The sequence below is a fragment of the Mycetomoellerius zeteki genome, unplaced genomic scaffold (genome assembly GCF_001594055.1).
Source record: "Mycetomoellerius zeteki isolate Tzet28-1 unplaced genomic scaffold, Tzet1.0 scaffold61, whole genome shotgun sequence".
In the NCBI taxonomy this organism is placed as follows: Eukaryota; Metazoa; Arthropoda; class Insecta; order Hymenoptera; family Formicidae; genus Mycetomoellerius; species Mycetomoellerius zeteki.
In genome coordinates this window covers 470,944-494,790 of record NW_017257621.1, presented here as the reverse complement: position 1 = coordinate 494,790, position 23,847 = coordinate 470,944, and the positions used below count along the sequence as shown (strand labels likewise).

General features: G+C 38.0%; 3 protein-coding genes across 7 annotated transcripts; 1 reads left to right on the top strand and 2 right to left on the bottom strand.

Moving 5' to 3' along the window:
* Window positions 1–106: 106 nt before the first annotated feature.
* Window positions 107–11,921, bottom strand: LOC108728363 (CKLF-like MARVEL transmembrane domain-containing protein 4). Of its 3 annotated transcripts, none has more exons than XM_018456873.1 (5): window positions 11,593–11,921; window positions 3,408–3,562; window positions 2,688–2,861; window positions 2,075–2,173; window positions 107–1,816 (listed from the first exon to the last, which is right to left on the bottom strand). In XM_018456873.1, exons 2-5 carry the CDS (start codon window positions 3,540–3,542, stop codon window positions 1,682–1,684), a joined length of 543 nt encoding a protein of 180 aa, XP_018312375.1. In that variant the 5' UTR covers window positions 3,543–3,562; window positions 11,593–11,921; the 3' UTR covers window positions 107–1,681. The 3 variants fall into 3 exon arrangements, with proteins under 3 accessions (XP_018312375.1, XP_018312377.1, XP_018312376.1); XM_018456875.1 differs by lacking the exon at window positions 11,593–11,921 and adding an exon at window positions 11,141–11,435; XM_018456874.1 differs by lacking the exon at window positions 11,593–11,921 and adding an exon at window positions 11,146–11,435.
* Window positions 11,922–12,494: 573 nt separating this feature from the next.
* On the top strand, window positions 12,495–14,539 carry Fitm (acyl-coenzyme A diphosphatase Fitm). The gene is made up of 2 exons (XM_018456918.1): window positions 12,495–12,606; window positions 12,705–14,539. The coding sequence occupies exon 2, from the start codon at window positions 13,032–13,034 to the stop codon at window positions 14,196–14,198; it is 1,167 nt and encodes a 388-aa protein (XP_018312420.1). The 5' UTR covers window positions 12,495–12,606; window positions 12,705–13,031; the 3' UTR covers window positions 14,199–14,539.
* Window positions 14,540–16,357: 1,818 nt separating this feature from the next.
* Window positions 16,358–23,260, bottom strand: LOC108728357 (zinc finger CCCH domain-containing protein 18). Of its 3 annotated transcripts, XM_018456864.1 has the most exons (8): window positions 22,924–23,260; window positions 20,790–21,133; window positions 19,458–20,592; window positions 18,793–19,298; window positions 18,412–18,668; window positions 17,938–18,327; window positions 17,312–17,695; window positions 16,358–17,023 (listed from the first exon to the last, which is right to left on the bottom strand). In XM_018456864.1, exons 3-8 carry the CDS (start codon window positions 20,572–20,574, stop codon window positions 16,612–16,614), a joined length of 3,066 nt encoding a protein of 1,021 aa, XP_018312366.1. In that variant the 5' UTR covers window positions 20,575–20,592; window positions 20,790–21,133; window positions 22,924–23,260; the 3' UTR covers window positions 16,358–16,611. The 3 variants fall into 3 exon arrangements, with proteins under 3 accessions (XP_018312366.1, XP_018312367.1, XP_018312368.1); XM_018456865.1 differs by lacking the exon at window positions 20,790–21,133; XM_018456866.1 differs by lacking the exons at window positions 17,312–17,695; window positions 22,924–23,260 and having other exon boundaries at window positions 20,790–21,147.
* Between the last annotated feature and the right edge of the window lie 587 nt (window positions 23,261–23,847).

Here is a 23,847-nt window from a genome sequence, read left to right as displayed (position 1 = left end):
AAAAAGTAACAGTTACCAGTAAAGTTATCAAAAAAGTAACTTGTAACTGTAACTTCGTTACAAGTAACGAGTTACTTCCATTCTCTGCTTATTTGTTTATATTCGTAAAATATTAAAATGGTAAAATTTTCATTCGTCCCACATTGATTGAAAAGGAATCAAGAACGAACCGAATTCCACCGAAGTCCAGGAAACAACAATCAATGTTTTATTTCGTTGAATACATTTTTCGACGTTGAAACTTTATTTCGTCGATCATTATTATGTATAATAATATCCACGTCAGATCTTTAACTAGACATTGATACAAGTGTATACCGTGTTGTGTACATATCAATGTTGTACCTGTATAGGTTCGAACTTGAATAAAGGTAACAAAACTAATAAATATATACAGTTTACGCGAGTTGCAACAAAGAGTATACTACTCTTCGATATTGTAACAAATTATTCGTAATATAGAGAAAATCTCGTGAGCGTCAGATCTACAAGATTATGCATACTGAGTAACGCGATATGATGATCCGATATGACGAATGCGGCAGAAATGTTCGTCGCGAGCCAAGTAACGTATTATTTGTGTGTGTACATGTGATCACGCTACATTATTTTCTTGCGTCCCCCTGTACAATTTACGCAGTCGTAGCTGCACTCTTGATCCCTCTATGTGATAGGGGCTTACAAAGCGAAATATCGAACAATCTAAGAAATCTAAATGACAGTCTACGAAGACTACATACGACGATAAAGGGGAAAAATTCTCAGCGTCTTAATTTTTTGAATGTTCTGTCCTTGCTAGCAAACGGCCGAAAATACTCTCGGATTATCATTTTTTTTACACTAAAATGACGCTCTCCATTAAATTCATTCATCTGGAATATTCAATCATTTCTCTTGGATTTAAATTCTTTTAAATAGAGAATTTTTTAAATATAAATACTTGGTAGAATAAATACTTGACAGAAATCAACGAAAATTCGAAATGTCTCGTTGTCAAAAACATAGAAAACAATCATTGAAGATAAAATTGACCGGTCCGATAAACAAGAACCCAGAGAGATTAAAATAGATCTAGCATTCGCAACGGCACTCGATATCGCGCTAAAATGCGCCTGAGCATCGTCGTTTTCCACCACGATGCTTAAGCGTCGCCTTGGTTCCAACAATAATTTAAGATACGGATTCAACAACGTTTACAGACTTTGTGTTATGCGTATATAGATATATACATGTACATACACATACATCATCGCATAAATAACAGTCGGTCGAAAACAAAGACGCGGCAAACATTATTACAAAATATTAACAATCGTTGTTCGGATAACGCGCGCACGCAGCCGCGTCGCCCTCTTCTTTTTATTAGAATATAAGTTAATACTACGGCATAGTGTAGATTATTGCCTTGTTACAGAGTACAAAAAAAAGAGACGAAAGAAAAATCGAATATATGTGCGCGGGCGTGGACAAACGAGCGTACATACGTACGAGCACGCGCTATGCACGCGCATCGTGCGTGTCATTGACGTTCCGCGTGAGAGGAACGTGCGAGAGAAACGCGCCGGAATTACAAAAAGGACTGGCCCCGCACAAGGTAACGATATGTGTCGATCGATCGATCGTTCCAGTCGATCGACCGATGTGGTCCATCCTACCATGGGCCTTTTTCTCTCCTGAATATCTAATACGCTGGACTGGTGACGGTGGACACTTGTTTCGGTGTGTGTTGGCCCTGCGCCAATGCCCCGCTCTTTGCCGCCTTAAACTTCAGCCAAGCGTCGTAACCGTACGCCACCATTGCGCAAAATCCGAAGAACTGCAAATAAATTTCAGTATTAAACATCAGAAGAGTATATTCGTTTGCTGACTATTTTGAGAACAATAAAAAAAGCTTTAAATAGCAAAAAATATTTTAAATGATAAAGGTTTATATTTTTAAAAATTTCGTATTTTGCAACGACTTATGTCTTTCTCTTTTATGAAAGAATTAGAATGTTTTTGTCGACGTTTTTTGACACTTGCGTTGACTAGGGCATAACAATGTTATTCGAAAGACGTACAAAAGAATTCTTACCGCAGCAACACCGAAAGCCTCCGTGTAACGCGCGAAGTCAGCTGCCAGGGAAGCGGCCAGCAAATAGAAAAGGGTCCATATCGTGCAAAATATAAATTCCTGAAATTACATGCACCAAGTTGTAGCATACAGATGAATATTTCAATCGATGGCGATAAAAACTGAATTCGTGCGCGGCCGAGTTTGTAAAACACGTAATCTGTCGATCGAGATGTTACACGATATTACGACGCCTACGTAATACTATGTAACCTCGGTATTCTTAAAAGGTCAATCTGATTACGAACGATCTTTGTCCTAGCATAAACGACAACCGCTCTCGTTATGTTGCTCTCGATCGATCGTTCATCCGTGAGTATAAAAATCAGAGCAACGGATCGATTTTTACATTCTTAAGCACGTAGGAACTTTCTAGCGGGCTTTCACTCCCTGCTCTTATTACACGCATGTATCCGCGTTATACCGGTATTATCGAATACAACCTGTTTTCTATACTACTCCCTCGCTCCCTCTTATTTGCGTTTATTTTAATTCGCCTTTGCGCAAACAAAATAAAGGATCTTGTAGTCAAGAAGTAGTCGATTAGCAATGCGAAGCACGATCAGTGACTTACAATTTTAAGCCAGGGGATCCTTGCGAATTTCTCCACAATGTGGAATAGGTAGAGAACAAGAAGGATGCCCGTGAACCAGAAGCCGCCCATGGCCACGGTATTGAACCATCCTCCTCGGCTATGACTGCTGTGTACTGACACCGTTATGCATATAAATCCTAAGAGATTTAGTACCTGAAAGAAGACCTCAGTGCGATTATCATTCTTGAAAATTCTTCGTCGCGCAGCTGAACAAGCACGCATTGTGCACAAATACAAAGCGCTTTGCGGGGTTCTTATAACCGTCATGAGAGATTTAAGAATTCATTATAGCCCGTGACGCAACTAGCCTTACCGGCCGCTGTAATTCACGGTAGACGTGCATTTTGTACACAATGTTCATGTTGTACATTTAGCGAGCCAAGCGTGCTCTCCTTTAGTTTTCTAGTTCTTGATCATTTTTCGACTAGTTAATATTTTTATCTGTAAGCATTTTTTTCTATACATCCAGAGATTCAAATATAATATAAGAGATTTATATCGCACAATTTAGTATCTTTCACGTTGAACTTTAATAATTAACTTATGATTCAAAATCTCTTATTAACGGTACTAAGACTTGTCGAGCAACTCACCTACAAAGTGACTATTAAATCAAATACTAAAAGCACTTCTCGTGAACCGCTTGATAAAATTACTGTAAAATTATACAAGCGAAGGATGAATGTGTGTCGCACTCACCACTTGTACGATTTTTAGTATGCCAGGTAATGTCCTCGCATATGACGGATCGAACCGTATATTGGGCTGAGTTGTCGTGGTACTAGTCGTCACGGTGGTCGTGGTGGTGTGCTGCCCTGGGAAACCTTGATCCATCGTCTCCGGTTACTCTAAAACTGTAACGCAATGAAAACAACACGTAGTAAGCAATGGATATCTCTACCTGCTTCGCGAGTCACCGCCACCTAATCTGATACGCGTAAATAATACGACGGTGATTCTTTGTAAAGGCTATCACACGTACAAAAATTTTAGTCGTAATCGTAAAGACGTGTGTGAAGTTGGCACCTCATCTTTTGGCACCGCAAGTTTTGATAAGAGTTCCATTGGCACCCGCAATAGTTCTATAGTTCCTGATAAGTTATATAAATAGTTCCGTTGATTTAGCTAAAAAAAATAACACTTGAAAATTTGAGGTGCTAACTTCCCGTGGCACCGCAAAATTCGAAAAAATCAATCGAAAACAAGTAATCTTATAGTTCTCGATGAGTTCTACAGTTCCTGATAGGTTTTAACAATAGTTCCGGCCTCTAAGTAATTTTAAATAATTCAGAACTCTGAACGAAGTGTATAGAAATCGTTGGAACTATTGTAGAACTATCGGAAAATGCCAAAAAGAAGGCTGGAACTGGCTGTTAAGAGGTACTTTACTCTTGTGGTGCGGTGCCAGCGCTCAGATTAAAAAATTATTTAAACATATTTAAATGGCAGAACTCTGAACGAAGTGTATAGAAATCGTTGGAACTATTGTAGAACTATCGGAAAATGCCGAAAAGAAGGCTGGAACTGGCTGTTAAGAGGTACTTTACTCTTGTGGTGCGGTGCCAGCGCGGTGCCAGCGCGCGGTTTTAATTATTATTTAAAATTACTTAGAGGCCGGAACTATTGTTAAAACCTATCAGGAACTGTAGAACTCATCGAGAACTATAAGATTACTTGTTTTCGATTGATTTTTTCGAATTTTGCGGTGCCACGGGAAGTTAGCACCTCAAATTTTCAAGTGTTATTTTTTTTAGCTAAATCAACGGAACTATTTATATAACTTATCAGGAACTATAGAACTATTGCGGGTGCCAATGGAACTCTTATCAAAACTTGCGGTGCCAAAAGATGAGGTGCCAACTTCACACACGTATCGTAAAGTCGCAAGCAAATCGACCAATCACAATCAAAATTACGATCTCGCGTTTTAAAACGCTCGACTGTGATTGGCCGATTTGCTTACGGTCTTATGATTACGACTAAAATTTTTGTACGTGTGATGACCTTAAGGGCGCGTCTCAAGTGAAATAAATGAACAACCGAGCATCGACCGAACTGCGCGAATACGGGGATGAGATAAAAGATGGACCTTAAAATAAAGATCCGGTGGCGTTTGTCAAACGCGAAGCGTGTTGAAGTAAATTTGCGATCATCGAGCGAATGCTTGAAAAGCGCTCTTCTTCTCGAGCATTTGCTTTTCAAAGATTTCATCTTAAGAATTAGATAAATCTAGTATAAATAAATGTATCGATCTTTAATTAAAAATATTTGATATCGGGAAGAGTAAAGATTGCGAGTGAGTGATATTTCTATAAATATAATTTTAATTTTAATTTTGATTTAATAACTTACTCTTCATCTTTTCCTATAGTTCTAAAAATTAGAAAAAAAGTAAGTTGAACCGAGATTAATCCTTTGTCTATAATCTGGCCCTTTTTTGTCCAGTCCAAGTTTTTTATTATTCTATTATAAAATTTCAAAAAATGTAAAAAAATTCAGAGTTACTTTCTAACATATCTATTACATTATCAAATAGTTTTGTCGGTTATTTTAGGAAGGAAAATTGAATTCCCTTCTCTTTATTTCAGAGAAATATTTGGGAGTGAAATTTCACTTGTGTCAAAAAACTCAGATTGTAGACGGAGGGTTAATCTATAACATTAGAGAAAACGGACATTATTTGGCCATTTGAGATGCAAAACTATTTCTGCAGAAAAAAAACATTCGAAGGACGTGCTTATGTAACTTCTGCATCGGAGATGCTCTCGCGCGAATGTTGGAGAAAATAGCACACGCTCTGATATTTACTATCCAGCGCTATCGATTATGCCCAAACAGCTTGCTGTCTGTTTATAATTAAACACACGAACAGGAGTACGATGTCTCGCGAATATGCCTTCGTGTATTTGCATCTAGTCGATTGATAACTTCCTTTGAACTATTATTATTCGTCGTCTACTCCTGACAACGATACAATCCGTTATTTCGCCGTAAACATTCTTTTATTATAATTATACATGCTGTCAAATATTAAACTCTATTAAATTCTTGTAAATAATTATATATGTATTTTGTAGATAATAGTTAGTTGGATAATAAAATTCTCTGACTGCAATAATAAAAAAACACAGACATATTAGATAATAAAATTTTATATTTTATTTTTTAAAGTAGTCCCCTGTTATATCGATACACTTCATACATCTTTCATACAAAACTTCAAAACATTTTTTAAAGTCCGCAGTTAAAATGCTATCTACAGCAATATTCCTCTAATGATCCTCGACATCTTGAAAATGCTTACCTTTCATGATATTTTTGAGCTTTGGGAACAACATGTTAAAAACAATAATTCCCTTATGCACATGGACGTTATCATGCAATTTAATTGGTCAAGAAAGATGTTATTAAGATTAGCTATTCTGTCAGCCGGATTTGGTTTTTTCGGCTTTCATATTGTTCCCAAAGCTCAAAAACATGAAAGATAAACACTTTCAAGATGTCGAGAGTATTCTGAGAAATGTGATGAATGTTCTGAATAGCATTCCAATTAGGACTTCAACAAATATTTTGAAGCTTTATATCAGAGCTTTATATAAGAAAGAAAATGTATGAAGTGTATCAAAGAAACAAAATGTGTGAAATATATGTCATGGAGGACTACTTTGAAAGATAAAATATAACTATTTGTTATCTGAGATGTTTGTGTTTTTTCATTGCTGCAGTCCGGAAACTTTATTGTCAGACCATATATACTGCCTCATACACTCTTTACTATATATACATATATATATATATATATTATTTTACTAATCTTTCTCAGAAATCAAACAATTGATCACATTTGTATAAATTGCTTAATTTTATTTGTGCAATTTTAAACTTTTTCTTATTTTTTTTATATTTTTAAGTATAAAATAATTTTTTTTAATCGAATTTTTATATATTATCTATTTTTATATTTAATATAAAAAAATATTTATTTTATATCTTTATATTCTTATATCTTCATCAATTTTACATCTTATTTTACTGGTCTGTTTATCTTTCGAAATGCTCGTATTATAAATAATGCTACTATGTAATAAAATAAGATATAAATCGTAGACATCTGAAAGTTTCAGTAATACAAACATCAATCGACTCGATGCATACACGAAGGACACATGCATACTCCATCTGAACATGTGATTCTTCCTCACTTCCCGCATTTTAACGCTCAATTAATGTCCTCCGTGAGATCACGCGCGGGAAAGAGAGACAAGGGGGACGCTAGTCGCCGGAGATATGCACCGCAATCAACGTCGAGAGACGGGGAAAATGAAAAAGCCATCGCGGATCGATTACGAGAGCTATCATGCAGGCGTAAAAGGCGTAAACTCGTTTACGTCGACGATAACGATGCGAATGATCGACGCGTCTGGTGATCCCAAAGTCCTATCGCGACGTCGCGTCGCCGAAATTTTTCGGAAATCGTTCGACAGGATATGCTAGAGCGATTATTCTACAAATCTGTTTTCTGTGGCTAAAGTAGTGTCTACTTTGGAACTTAAGTGAGATAAGTATACACTGTTCAATTCATAATTATAATTTTACATCCAATTTTTTAGTTATTTTTAATCATTTCTGTAAGTCGCTACTGTTTCTATATGTTGTTAATTTAATTTAAAAAAAAAATGAAGTTAAATAATTTAAATCAAGAAAATATATAATATTTATAAATTTGATTTAAATTTAGTTTATCATTTACTAGGTGTACACGTTAATATGAATATGTTTACTTTGACAGTAACTACAGAAATGGATTAATTTAATTAGATTTCGACACATATAAAAGTAAAAATACCAAAATGTTATTTAATTCAAAGAATCGAGTTACCATTGTTCTTTTAATATTTAACAGTGTACGTTTGACATTTAACAAAAGTGAGAAAGAGAGTTCTAGTGCAATCTAAAATATGAATAAAATAGACTTTTGAGATAAAAAACAGATCTTTTCTTAAACGAAAAGCAGCATTTGTGAGCGAATTGTGAAAATGTGCGATCCGCCAGAGAGATTGCAAGCCTCTCGAAGATGCTCTCGAGAATCGGGTTACAGACCGCGGCATTCCGTTTATTATGTCACTCGAAACGCGTGCCGCGGGAATTACTTAATCTCGCAGCGTGAGGTCACCCCGCCTGGAAATAGATGGTGACAGTTCGCGGCGAGCGACAGCGTGAGGTGCGGCCGTGCACGTGGTCGTTAAGTCCTCCCACGATGCGGGTGGGAAAAGATGGGGTGAAAATGCTTATAAATTCATGCAATGTGGCAAGCATCGCGTTTTATCGAGCATGCAACGCTAATCCCTAAAATCACCGGAACTTACCGTAATATGTTATTAATAATACATAATATGTAATTACATAATAAATATTAAAGCATCATTATTAATGTCTTATATTATTACATCATTATAATAAAAAATAATTATTTAATAACTTGGTGTACATGCTGAATTAATTTAGAGAAAAGAATTTAGTTATATTGAGTATTATCAATATTATATTATCAGGAGATTTATGTATATCATAAACTTTAAAAAGTTAAATTTGCTCCAAATTATCGCCGTTCTTTGCATGTAACATAATTAATTATCATTTTAAATCTTTCAAGAAAAAATTCGCTTCTGGTCTGGTATTGCATTATTAATGATCCATTCATGAATTCCATATTTCATACTTCATCGATGAATTCCGCTATATTATTATTCACGCGTCACTAGCGTACGTAACGCGAATTCTTTTTGCCATCATCAGAATAAAATTATAGTGTCATATCGGGGCGAACTAACTTAATGACAAAAACGACGATCGATTAAATCAATAGGAAATTTTCGCTTACGGCGAAACTTTTAACTATATAATTTGTTCTGCCTACGAATTAATCTTCTTTAATCGGATTTCTTTAGCTTGTGAAAAAATTGATCTCACCAGCAAATAAAAAATTGATTAAATTACTGATGCGCAATTTTTTTAAGATCAATTTCAGAGGCCTATTTTTAGAAATGAAATCTTTCGGATCGCCTAATGTTTATTTCATTTACACAAAAAATACAAAATATAATTTTATATTTTATTTTTGCAGCGGTTTCAAAAAAGGACTCCATACTAATTATTATATAGAAAATTTGATACCGATGAACACAAAACGTATACACTTGGGTCAATAATTTTTGTGATGTATCAAAAGTGTAAAACTTGTGCTCATACCTTTAATACATCGTAACTCAAAAATTATCTATTATTATTTGAGCCATGTGTACACTGAAAAAAATTACTGAACTTTATTAAATATTTGTTTGAATAATACTAACGAAATATTTGCTAAATGTAAATATATATTTAATTTAAGTATAATTTTTTATTTTGAATAAATGTTTATTTACTGTAAGTAAATATTTCGTTAGTACTATACAAACAAATATTTATTAAAATTCAATAAATTTTTTTTCAGTGTATACAGAACATTTTTTATTCATCACATTATAATATATGTAAAAACCAATATATTTCATCGAGATCCAATTTCCCATATAATTAATACGAGATTTACAAGTGAGCCACATGCGGCTCACAGATTGCATATCACTGGATTAAATTATTGGGAGGTATATTAAAAAAATTTAGATACACTTCCAAGTAACACACGGCGTTATGAAGGGTTGATTGACGATTAAGTTAAGCGAGATTAATTAAGTTTGATTTGAAGGCACTCCAGATGAGAACCGCGGATCTTAAAGGCCCGAAACCACGTCTTGTTTCGCAGCTGTAAGGAAATATCGATGAATATCGTGGAGATGGAACGCGCAAACACGTGTAGGCGAAGAACTAATATTGTTGTCGCAAAGAGATACGGAATACGAATCTAACGACCCACTCTGACGGAGACGTTAAAGTTCGACGGACGCGACGCCATATCGGACGCCCCGTCCTAAAGATTGATTTTCTAAAATCTACTCTCTTTTCATAAAACTCTACTCATATTAATAAAACTGTCAGAACTTTTCCAGAATTGTAATTGATTTAGGCAGTTTATTAGAATGACACTTCTAACGACTCTTTAAATATTAACAATCTAGAGTTTATTTAGAATGTTTAGATAGTCATTTCGTTAATTGAATGAAATTTTTCAAGATCATTTAAAGAGCCAGACTTAACATGACCGTAAATTTAATAATAAAACTTAACACACACAATAATAACTTTATTGAAATGCGAATGATATACGAAATGTTTTATATAAAGTAAAAAATTGTGTAAAGAACTGAGCTTCAAAAAATAAGACAATAATGTTCCTTATGAGCCTAGATTTTTATTTGAGATAAAAATACCTTCAAAACAGAAGGTTTTAATAATCGCCGTGTGATTAATACTTTCCATTTGGTGACACAAATATCGTTCTATCTTTGTTACTCACTGGAATGTTATGAAAGATAGAATGTCTTATGTCTATGTTGACTTATGTCATTAAATGGAAAGCATCCACATTATCTCGAATTAATCTAGCATTGTTTCAACCATTGTTAAATTCATAATGTCAAATTATACCCAATTTGAGTTATTTTTAATAATATCTATAGGTCGCCACTGCCACTACTCAATATATCGTTAATTTGACTAAAACGATGGAGTTAAACAATTTAAGAGAGAAAAAATGTATTATTTTTATATTTTAGTACACACGATAATTTCCCGACCGATAATTCATGATAATTCACGATAATTCACGATAATTCACGATAATTCACGATAATTAAACTACACGCAATGGGTTATTCGTGTCTTAAGTTAATTTTCATCACCTTAATAATATACAAAGATTATTAAGTGATTCTTACATCTTTAATATCTTTAGAAAGTATTTATGAGGTTGTGTATTTAAAAAAATTATATATGTATAAATGTTATAACTAATTACTCGATGTTCTCAGTTTTTCGAAGAAAAAAATGTGCAGGACACGAATGACTCAGTATATATTAACCATTCAATAAGAATTAAATTTATTATTAATTATTATTATTAATTCAATAAGAATTAAATTTAACTCAAATTTAGTTTATTATTTGCTTGTAAGTGCATACGTTAATAAGGACGATGTTTGTCTTGACTCTAACCACAGAAATGAATTGATTTACATTTTGACTCTGACGGAAATTAAAAATAACAAAATGTTTAACTCAAGGAACTGGATTGTCATTGCTTCTTCAATATCTAACAGTGAGGAATATCTCGCGTTAATCATTGGACGAATGGACGTATATTAGACGCGTCACTCGGGCGTGTAATCGCAATTTCCTTGATTGCGATAGAACGGTGAAATTGTAGACAAATGCAAAACGTCACAAGCGAGTTCTTCACACACAGATACACAGATTCCACTCGCGAGACTCACATGGCATGGGAGGGAAAGAAGTTTTCGTCGATCGTCCTCGTTTTCGTCGATCCTCTTCGTCAACCAAGTCGGTTGTGAAAAGCTGTCAAAGCGGTATCTCGGCTCATTCATTACCGCTCTCTCACACTCGAGCGAGATGAAAACGGAGTGAGACGGTCGACCGATTGTCTACGCTACGCGTTAAATTAGCGTGGATATCGACTGGTTGTGCGTCGCGTCGCGTCGCGTCGCGTCAACTCTCGTCGATCCGCGGAGAAACGTCGATTTCGTGCTCCGATCATTCAAACTACGAAGAGTCGAGAAACGGAGAAACGAGAACGGTGCGATTCGGGCGTACTCCCGAAACGATTCCACGCACACGAGCGAACGTTCCCTCGAGCGGTGCGAAGGTGGTCGCGATTGTCGCGAAACGCACGTCGCAGATTCTCGAGCAAAGAACTTTTTGTTGTTACCTGTTCCACCTGTTACTGCTCCTCTTCTGCCTCTTTCCTCTTCTGCAGGGATTATCGCGTAATTCGTTTAAATTAACCTCTTTAGCGAGTTGTCACGGCGATACTACGCTTCCGTTTTCTTCTCCTCTTTCAGAGACACTCGATTCCAAAGGAGAGCAGCAAACAACTCAGGTCCGATCAACGATCGTTCACGACGTTCACTCGAATTGACTCGAATCTCTGCTCCGCGTCCCGGCGTAAGTGCGTGAGTCGCGGCGTTCACCCCTCTCTCTCTCTCTCTCTCTCTCTCTCTCTCTCTCTTCCTTCCTTCGTTCCTGTCACCCTGTCAGGATAACTGACCCTAAAGTATACAAAAGGTTTGTTCGCGTCGCATGCTCCAACATGTTTCAATATGCTCCTACCATAGGTACTTACTCACTCCAATGCGCTTGATAGAGTAAGTAGGAAATATGGTAGGAGCATGTTGGAGCTTGCGACGCGAACAAACCTAAAGACGAGACTCGTGCTCATGTTAACGGGAGGGTTTTGCGAACGCGCCAGGGAGATCGAAATGAGTTTCGGAACGTACTGAAGTCGCGTTCATATGTTAGATGAGCGTTTTTTGCAGTTGAATTTTTATTCATCCCTTTTAAAATCTAACCGGTAACGTTAACAACCCTGATCAAGGAGTTTTTGCAATAACGTGAATCCAGATAGGGTGAACGCTAAAGTCACGTCCTTTTCTTCATTAGTTAAGAAGAAGATAATCTGACCTTGGGTGCTTTCCAGCAAGAACACAGTCAGACTGTGTTACACAATGTCGAACTATGGATTCCGTCCTTAATCTCAAGTAATGTCTTAAGATGCTAATACGGTTCTCTGATTGGTTCATGCATTAGTTCAAGACCATCTCGAATCTTGAGCATAGTCTATAGATTCCGCCATTATACTTCCGTCATGTTAAAATACGAGTTGGGTAATGGATAACTATACATTTACTGCGTCTATGGTCGCCACATGAGCGAACGTCATGAGGTTCGTTATGGCCGAATTTTTTATACTTTTTATACCTTTTTTTCTCTATCTTTTTCTCTACGACATCTAATTATGCATCTGTCTCATTTTAAATGCAGGAAATACTTAATAGTGCATTGCAAAGAGCAGATACATCCCACACTTTTACATTCTACGCATAGAAGAACCTAGGTAGCCACCGAGTAGCTGGGAGCAAAGGACATCCATGGCATACATAGTAATGCGAAGTAACGAGGTGGGGAGAGGGTCAACCAGTGGATGACGGAGCAGATTGCCCGGAGTCCACGACAGCTGAGAAACCAAAAGGATTTGGCAGTCAGTCGCACGCTGGAAACCTCCACAAGACGATATACGTCTTCCTTACCCAAGAGGTTAGCTCAGTGCGATGGTTCTAGGTGACTACCGATAACCGAACTCGAGACGCGATGGCGACAGGTAAGCGACGCAGCATCCACACGTCGTCCGGGAACCCCGGCTCGTTTGGTTACTCCGGCAGTGGTCCACGCTCGAGTCGGATGAACTTTCGACCGAGCAACACGCAACAGGAAGACCGCGGTGGCACTCGACCTACCGCGGCACCGAGTTCGATAGGCCTCATCTTGGTCACTATGCTGCTGCACGTCTGCAAGAAGTCGCTGCTGTTCGACACCCGGCTCAAGGTGGCCATCTACTGCGGCACGATATTCACGGTCTCTCTGATCGCAGACTTCATCGCAATGCCGCGCACCTATTTCTCCAGATCCGACAATGCCCTGAATCAGTACTTTGTCAAGTGGGGCTGGGGCTGGCTGCTGTCCTTAATTGTGCCCTGGATAGTCTTGACAGCACACACGCTGGGTTGTGGCCGTCGACCGATCCTGCTGAGGCACTTGGCCCGCATTATACTTGCCACTTGTGCCTGGATGATTTGGACAAAACTGTTCAATTACATTGAAACCAACTATGGCAAATGTCTGGGCACTCGCGATATTCACATGCAGTCCAAGGCAAAGTGCCTGCAGTCGGGTAGATTCTGGAGTGGCCTTGATATATCTGGACACACATTTATCTTAATTTATTCGAGCCTAATCCTTGCTGAAGAAGGCTCCTCCCTGGTAGGATGGGAGGGTATCAAGGATCTAATAATGCGGGAAGAGCACACGCGGTCTGTGCCAACTGAGACTAGCACTGGCCCGTTACGTAATCTCTCGGATGGTGATCTGGGATTCTTGAAGAAGGCTCATCGGGCACTCACGCCGTATCTACGTGGTCTTTTTGTGGCAATGACGTTGCAGCAGCTGCTGTGGGATATCATGTTAGTATCAACAATGCTTTACTATCACATCATGATCGAGAAATTCCTGGGCGGCGCAGCTGCGGTCATTACGTGGTACGTTACATATCAATGGTGGTACAAGCTGCCCAAGATCGGTCTGTCAGCACCTGGCGATGGCCTCTTTAAGTACAACGAGATAAAGATTAATCCAGAGATCAATGCCAGAGTGAGACGCAGCACACTGAACGTAATGCCGATCAGAACAATGCAAGAGCCCTCGGAACTGAATTCGTCGTTCAGACAAGCGGATCTCGACATATCTGCTACGAGGGGGTAAAAACGTCCTCAATGAACCGATCACTTTCACATCGGCACTCTTGTTTCCTCACTTAAAGTGCAGTTTGGCGATCGCGCAGCATGGACCGTTTTTTACATAGGAACTGAATATTCTGAAAATATCCAAATAGCACTTATAATGCCTTATGATTTACGAAATTTCCATTTATAGATACTTAAATAATTGAAACGTTGCACCGTGGCGAATATATAAAATGTATATATAATATTTAAATAAGTAATCGGGAAATATATATAGGGATTTCTTATGTTGGTACAAAGGTCGATTCGAATATAAGAATTATAAAAAATATAATTTCGTCTGAAAAATATGTATAGGTGCTTTCCTTTAGTTTTCTAATCGTAAGTAAAAGATTTCAAACACTCGCGTATGCATTGGAATTTGAGCAATCAAGTTCGTTTAAACTCGGAATGGTTTTAAGTTCTAATTTGCTTTTAAATTATTTATAATTATAGGATAATAAACAGGAGTGTGTGCCTGTTTCGGTTCTGGAATGTTATTAAGAAGAAAAAAAAGACACATTATTTATTTGATCTATATAGAGTTTAAAGTCGGTGTCTTTGATAACACTTTTGTTTTGTACTTACTATTTAATAAAGACTGTTGTTAACAAAGCGTCCGTTTTTCTTAAGTTAACAGATTGTACGACATGAAATTAACATAGTTTATATGCCATGCTATATTTATACACGGAAGAAAAGTACAAAATATATAGTTCTTATTAAATCTTTCTTCCTCATGCGCAGTACAATCGCTGTATATTTGAGAGAGAATATATTCCCTGTTATTATGTAAAATTATTCTTCCGCACTGTTAGACGAAAGATCGTTTAATATCGCAGGTCACTTATCATCTTTATTGAATGTTTTTAATTTGGCAAAAATAAAAGAACCCTGTTTTTAAATTGTGTCGTAAGCAAAATAACATTTGCTTAAAAAAAGAAAACAATTAGTACATCATCATAACAAAATAGGTACATAACTTGCAAAATTTATCCTTTTGTTACAGACTCCTTGTCCATTAATGAAAAATAACAGCATATATTTCTGATTGATTACTACTAGCTTGTATTAGCAAAATCAACATCTGCTTACTTTGCGGAAAGTAACATTAATTTAGCAGCATTGTGTATAATAATTGTAGCAAAATGAATATTGTTGATTTTACCTACGAGTACAATTGAAGAATAATTCTCATATTTGGCAACGTAGAGATCTTCGATAATCCACTCTATAGATGTTTAATACGTTGATGTTAGAATAAAAATAAAATACAGAATATTTATACAGACACTACAATTTACATTGGTTAACATCACTTTCCAAACCTGCTTTGTTTTAGAAAAATTGTAACACATCGCGTGATTATATTCCTTACATGCATATGTGCTAACGGAATTCAATTAATTAACTAATTATTAACACTGGATAACTAATTATGCATATATTCACTTTCAGATGCAAGATAATTTCCCATCTTATGCATAATATATTTCTTATGTTTTACATTTTACAAAAAAATAATCACTCGAATGTTATTAAAACAAAATCACGGTGAGACTGTACAATAACCAACCATTACGTTTAAGCATCTATCTAAGAAAAAAGAAGTCTAGTGAAGAAATAAAACGTAAATAATAGAATCTACCTTGTATTGTAAAAATAAGAACTTTTATATATATACCACCACAATCTAACAGGCCTCACATATTTCGTTATTTCGTGATGGTGATGATGGCAGCTAAATTATACAGTGTACTTAGATAAACATTTAATACATACGTATTTATCTGCACTTACGAACAGAAATCGAATACCAAGATAATTTCGTTAGCAATTGTATACCGATATTGTGTATTTTTTTGTTTTTATAAAACTTTTCAGTTGGAGTTTAGATCGATATAATCATTAAAAATGTATAAAAAAATTTCATAATATCAGTATGTATGCAATACCGATATTGTATACCGACATTACAATTATATTATTAAATACATTTTATAAAAAAAATTACAAAAAAAGAAATAAGGAAGTTTAGAAATAAGGAAGTTTAGAATTTTACAATTAATTACAATTATACCATTATTTATCTTTCAACAATTGAAACAATAATTTATAATTTCAGTGAGTTTAGTTGCCCTCAATAAGTATGATACATCATTAAATATCTTTTTCGTAAAATACATATCACAGCGTGCTACAAATCTATTTAATTGGACAACGCTAGTTTTCTCGAAAAATTATTTCTATATCGGTATACATATGTTATGTCGAAATTTATATCAATTAATTTCTTTCGTTCACATCTATATATGTATATTTATTATTTATACTGTTATACTGTTTTCAATCCCTGTTCATGAAAAGCGCATGCTATCGTTAATCGAGTCGATTTAAACCTTCGACCTTTTACGCGCAATCGCATCTTCCACGGCCTTTAGTTGCTTCAATAATTCCTCGCGCCGTGAGCTCGCTTTCTTAGCGGCTTTAGCTGCCGCCGCGGCCACTTGCGCTTTGTTATCGATCAACGGTGGTGACTCAATACCCCGCTTTTTACCTGCCATAAGTGCACTACGGTCGATCTTTTTTACGGCTGTAGCGTTGCTCGTGGGCTTCAGCGTTAACTTAATCTGCTGTTTCGCGCCGCTCAGTTTCAAAGCGTCGATACCTTTGGAATCTTTACGTGGTATCGGCGGTGTCGAACCCTTTCTTCTACGCGTCTCGCTGGAGGACGACGAATAACTTGATTCGCTGGAGTCGCTACTACTTCCGCTGCTCTCCGATCCCGAACTACTATGAGATGATCTGAAATGTATTTTTTTTCCTTTCCTTGTTTCTTTATCTTTATACAATATATTAATAAACAACACAACACAACAAAGAAATATCTTCTAAGATTAGATTTGTTAATCGAATGAGTTTATAATACTAACTTTGTTATATTATTAAAATAAGTTTTTTAAAATTTGGCAGCGGATTACGCACGTATCAGCGCAAGAATTAGTAAAAACATCAAAAAATTGAGAATTTTTTAAAGTTATACCTTTCACTTTCAATTTAACTACTTGATTAATAAGAGTCATCTCTTTTTACCTAGATCTAGAACGACTTTTAATGATTTTAGCCACAGCAGCTGCAGCCATAGCAGCCTTTTGCTCCCTGGCTTTGTCGTGATGACGATGAGACGATAGTGGACTTGGGGCAGGTGGATTCAGTCCGGCCCTTCGATGCAGCGTTCCCGTTGTGGGAGAGATAGAACCTTTGGGTGGACGAGGAGAGGGAGCGGGAGGATTCATTAGCATAGCACCTCGTTGAGGCGTGGCTGCGGGGACAGCCGGGGGATTCGAAGGAGGTGAAGTAAGAACAGTGGTCTTGCTTTTGCCAGTAGACCGAGTTCTAGTCGGAGGGGAAGGTGAACGAGACCTGGATAGGGAGTCGTAAGAACTGTAGCTAGAACGACTGGAGCTACGGCTAGAACTAAAAAGACGATACTCCAATATGTTTTTATACATATAACAAAGTAGCACGATAAACACTTTGAAAAAAATGCAGACAACGCATTCTCGACTATCTTCATTTTCTCTTTATCTCTTCATGTGAGAAGTATTATTGAATGTATTCTCAATAAGTCATCTTCAGATCTTCCGAGAATTTCTATATATAAGGCACTTCTTTGTAAGATTCTAACATTATCAATCGCATACGAATATGGGTAATACCTCGTTGATGAATACGAAGATCCAGAAGAATAGGACTGCCGCCGGGGTTGTCGGCGAGACGACGTGTTGCGGCGTACAGTACTCGGGGACTTGCGCCGCATCCATGGATCCGCCCATTCGTCACCTCTACTCCTTTCAGTAGGAGGTGGTTCTTCCTCTCGCCAAGGTTTCGATGGAGGGATTCGTTCTACAATGACTTCCCGCGACGGCCGCTTATGCTTCTTTTCGTACTTCTCGTAATAATCACGTTCTCTGTCACGCTCACGATCTCGTTCTCTCTCGCGTTCACGATGGTGGGGTGGCGGAGAAACCGAATGCGCACCACGAGGAATCGCATGATAATCAAAACGATCCCGATACTCGCGTGATGACTCTTTGTAATGCACTCGCCTAGTTGTTATATAATAAACAATATAGAAATAATTTTCTTTCTAGTTAGAGAGCTTGGCATATACGACTGTTTCATTGTCTCACCTATAATAGTCAGTTGACGCGGACGGAGGATAGTATCCTTCGGGCTCGTCAACATATCTTTCCGGCGTTAGTCTAGAAGATGATACTCGGCGTGGTACTTCTCGTTGTGACCATCTTTCGACCGGCGGCTCAGGACTAGCAGCTCTTACATAGTATCCCGCTTCTCTATCCAATTCATCCTGTCCTAAACTCAAGTTCATTTTCTTTTCTTCGAAATCCATGTCCGATTCTTTACGTTTATTGGCCTTTCGCATCATCTAGATAATCGGGCGAGAAAATATTTTCTTTAAAATTTGATTATATACATTTTAGATTGAAAATGATTTATAAAACATTATAAATGCGACATGCATAGTGCACAATATCTTGCACCCAACTTACTTCCTTGGCATGGCGTAGACCGCGTTCCCAAGCAGATTCAGTCGGCGTTTCTTCCACCTTAGGTGCGTGTGTAGGAGCACCATAACCGGGTATCGACGATCGCATACTCGGTCTGTCGATGTGGGATCTATATTCGTGTGGCGCGGTGGCATGTGGCGGATATGCCATAGGCCTCACCATATCGAACATAGTGTAATTACCTTTATCTGTCACACCTGGATGTAAAAATCTACAACTAACGCCCCATGTACATTGGCCCCGACTATAAAAGCGACATACTGGTCTGGGTTCAGTCTCTTCGGGTCGTGCGTCATCTCCATCGCTAAGCTCTCCCTCCTCCAACTCAGACTCCTCTTTTTCTCCCTCTTCTCCTTCTTCCTTATCGTTTATTTCGCCAGATTCTTTTGATTTCGCCTTATCTTTGTCCTTGTTCTTATCTTTATCTTTATCTTTGCTATCCTTCTCTGTATTATCTTTAATTTCTTTTGTAGGGGCCTCAGCTTCACCTATAATGTTATCATATTTATAGTAAATGCAACTTTATACATACGTTTAATGAAACATTTATGGAATGATCTTATTATAATGCTTAGTAATTTAACTCAGTACAATTTTTCATTCAATGTATAAAAATTGGATTTGAAATTTGAAATTTATGTATTTACCTTCGTCACGTTCGTCTTTCCATTGACCATCGGCTTCAAAGTCTAGTTGCTCACTTTCTTCTGTCAAGCCAACTGGTGCAATTTTGTCTTCTTTTTTTGTATTTTCATCGTCATTAGTAATTTCTTGTTTATCAGTTTGTTCTTGAATCTTGTCTACTTCTGTGTTTTGATCAGTGGAGTCTTCAGGACCGTCTATGCTCTCAAGATCCGATACGTCCGATAAATCCTCGCTATGGGTCATAGGTGTAGGTTTAGATTTAGACATGGGCTCTGGTTCGTCCTCAATGTCCCCATCCGAGATTTGTTCGCCGTCCAATTCGTTATAGGACCCATTTTTCTCCTCTTCGGGAGACCGAGGGCCTGAATGCGCCGGTGAGGGTTTGTCCGATTCGTGATCATCTATAGGAGACGCCGGACCGGATTTGAACGATTTCGGTGAACTCCTCGCTGATATTAAAGATTTCACGGAACTTGGACCAGATCTAGGCGATTTTGGTGAACTTTGTCTGGACTCGCTGTTCTTGTACGAGTATGATTTTAATGAGTTGTCGACAGATCTTTGCATATCTGTTTCGAGGTCAGACGCCTTCGACTCGGCATCTTCAAAGCGCATAGATTTAGAATCGTTCGAGGGGGAGAGACACGACCCGTTGTCCCGTATGGGCGATCGAGACAGACTCCGGTCCGATCGGGGTGAGTCAAGAGAGTTGTTTCCTGAATGGTAAGACTTTGGCGAGTCGTTCGGTTGATATGTCGGCGATGCGGGAGGGCGATATGTTGGCGATTCGGGTGACTGTGGCGGTGACATGGGCGGTGGAGATTTTGATAAACTACGAATCGATCTTGGGGAACCTTCCTCACTAGGAGACATTATCCCGGATCGCTGCGATTTCGGTGATAATGGGGGAGACCGTGGCGACTTGGATTCGCCGCCTGATAACGGCGATCGGGGAGATTTTTCCCCGGAGAAGATGGAGCTCGCAGCGGACTTTCGTCGCTCCGATCCGGAAGAGTGATGCGAATAGCGTGACGATGTTACCTCATCTCCGACCGAAGCAAGTCGATTACCTTCATCATATCCCTCCGTTGAAGTACTGTCTGTACCAGAGTCGGACATGTCGAACAGTATTTCAGCCTGTAAATCAATGAGACTCGTTAGAAAGCGGCGGGCAATTTTAAACGGACGGGAACGGGAATGTTTTGATTAAGATTTTTAAGTGTAACCCATTCCAATCTCCCTCTTACTTGGTAAGTTAACTTTTTTTTTTCTTTTAGGCGTACCGACCGAATGTAGCAGTGAATAATCTGCATCAGTAGCATCACAGAGCTTACCTGGATCAATCAGAGTCTGTGAAGTATTCGCTCTTGATGGCACAACGCGCGCGATCCATATCATGTCGAACATACTTTCTTTATATCACAACTTTTGACTTTTTTTTCTCTTTTTTTATTCAAAACTTTTTTTTTATACTTTATTACTGAAACCGAACTTTGCTTGCGGGTCACATATACGAATACCGTACTGTTTTTACTCGGACTTTTTTCGCGCGGAACTTTTTAGAGTGTCGTTTTAAACTTTTCAACTTGAACACAACACAAACTAAGAAAGTACCGATAAATCACGAACCGTATTTTTTGTACTGCACTAGCGAAACTATAACGAACGAACTTTCAACCTGAAAGAATATTTTTTGGGCCTAAAGGGAGAGAAAGAAAATGGGAAGGGACCAGAGGGGAGAGGCGAATTGAAGAATAACGAAAATATGAAGGAAACTTTAATAATGGCATATCCTAGCAGCATCATATTAATGATTATTTTTGGCAAAATATAATTCAATTAATTAGTTATTAAAATTCATTATAATAAGTAACATCTATTAGTGCAAGCTCGTGTTATTTTCTAAAAAAAAAAAGACTATTTTCCAAACAATTACACCTTAAGGCTTTCTTTTTTTCCAGAATTAAACTTTGCCATTGCGATGATTCCGATGACGTTTAAGAGCGTTAATTCTGTGATAAAGTCTTTAAAAAACTTATACTGTGCGCACGTGTTATAAAACGTCAAGGGATCCACAGTATCGATTGCAGTAATATTGCTCAATTAATAATCAAAGCTGGAGCGACTTCCAGTTCTACATTAAACAGATCCTATATAGCGTACATTAGATCCATCTAACATCGTGTATCTTATCAAGACTTTTTTTTAGTCCAAGTTGTACATTCATTTTCGTTCACGAGGAGATAAAAGGCACTACAAAGAGGTCTGTTCTTTTGCAACTGAACTTCTTGCATCTCATTCAGCATAGATCTTCAAAGGATGTCCTAAAGATATCTCTAGAAAATGTTCTACATCCTAAGGATATCTTCAGGATGTTCTTTAGATAAAGTATAGACACAGTTTATCTTTCTTCTTTTTTTCTTCATGTTGAAAAGAGAAAAGATAAATGGTGCAAGAAGTTTAATTAAATGGTACATTCAAGCAAGAGACATAGTGGGTCTATTCAGCAGAAAAAGTGCTCAGTGATTCTTTAATATGATTAGTTACTACATTTAGATTCAATGAAGGATTAAAGCAAGAACTTATCATATTAAACTGAATGCTCATTGGTTCTCTTTGCTGAATACAGCCAGCGTAACAGTGGTCATTTTATACTTGACATTGGTAAACAATGAGGATATAATAGTTGCTTTTCATTTTCACACAAATGACTGTGATCTAAAGTTACATATTTTATATTCAGATAATGACGTCATTGTTTACTTATTCAATAAAGTTATCGCATAACAACACAGATTTGTGGTCTTAATTTTAATGTGAATTAACAACTCAGTAAAACACACGAGCTTGTACAGATTGTAGATAAAAACTTAATTGAGTCTCACATGTCAGAATAAAAAGCAACATGCATTCAACTGACATCACAAATGAGAATTATCTGTTTTAGTTTAAATGGAAAATAACTACTGAATCACTGTTACATTATGTCACCTGTTTCTTGCCAGAAAGCACCTATATAAAGAACATACCTAAAGTAGTAAGAAAGACTTTTTGAAAAAAAAGTCTTCTTTTTCTTTCTAGAAACAATGTACAATACCTCGCTTTTTTATGCCAGCGCAGATCACGTGTTATCTCCGTATCACACGCGGTACCTATCAAAAAAAGGTATTTTTGGAATAGTCCGGATGAAGGGAGTCGTTTCAACCCTTCCTTTAGATTATACGGCACAGAGTCACGCGCGATGAAACGAAAGACGACGTCCACGACAGTCCACGATTACTGCAATCGAGAGGCTGCGGCGTGAGGAACACGCGGGGCGTGAATGTGCGAGTGTGCAAGCGTGAGTTTTTTTTCGGGATGGCGTTCGGTTTGCGGGGGTGGAGGGAATGGGGGGGGGCTAGCACAGGTCGGCACCGTTATCGTAACCGCGTCCTGTTTGAGTACGGGACGTCGGCGAGGCATTCTTACCTTGGTCGCGCGGTACTGCGAGGCCTGCGCGGGGCCTCAGCGGAGACTCAAGATTCTAACGAGGCTCCAAGGCAGCCGGCGTCACCCGCAATGCTGACGATTTCTCTCAAGTCGCCGAGTGTGACGAGACTCGGCGGACTCGTGTCCTCCACGACGGACGGCGCTTGGCCACACTAACTCTGTACTCCGATCTGCCGCGAGAAACACGTCTCGGATTCCTTAAATCCTCGCTCTAGGACACTTTAGGCCAGTCCGTGGCGCAGGAAATACCACCATCCGGTCGTCGCGCAATCGTCGCGAGGAGAACGAGAACAAAGCACGAACGTCGAAATGGAGAGTAGAGAGCCGAAAGAAAACGCACGTCCAACGTCCGTTTTACGACCATAGGTTTAACCGAGATTGCTAGATGGGCATGGAATACGCTCGTTCACGAACGGATATGTCAGGAATCGACCAATCGGCTAAAGCGGTTGTTCTCTCATTGACCTATATGGCTCGTTTCTACGCAATTTAGGCCGGTATTCATAGTCAGATCTTATTTCAAGACCGTCTTATGCGGGGTCTACAATAGAAGTCGTAGCGGTCGTAGGGTCTCAGATCGTAGAAAATTGACCAATCACAGTCGAATATGAGAAGAATAATCAACTGTGATTGGTCAATTTTCTACGACTTAAGATCCTACGACCGCTACAATTTCTATTGTAGATCCCGCATTAAGATGCTAATACAGCCCTCTGATTGGTTCGTGACATCTCAAGATTGAACTTAAGACGGTCTTGAATATAAGAACTGACTATGAATACCGGCCTTAAAGAGTTAATCTCTAGTGACATTTGATTAACCAAAGTTTAGCAAAATATAGGCTGCGTTCAGCAGACTCAACAGTGGCTGCGTTCAGCAGAACGGTTGTTTTGCAACTGTTGG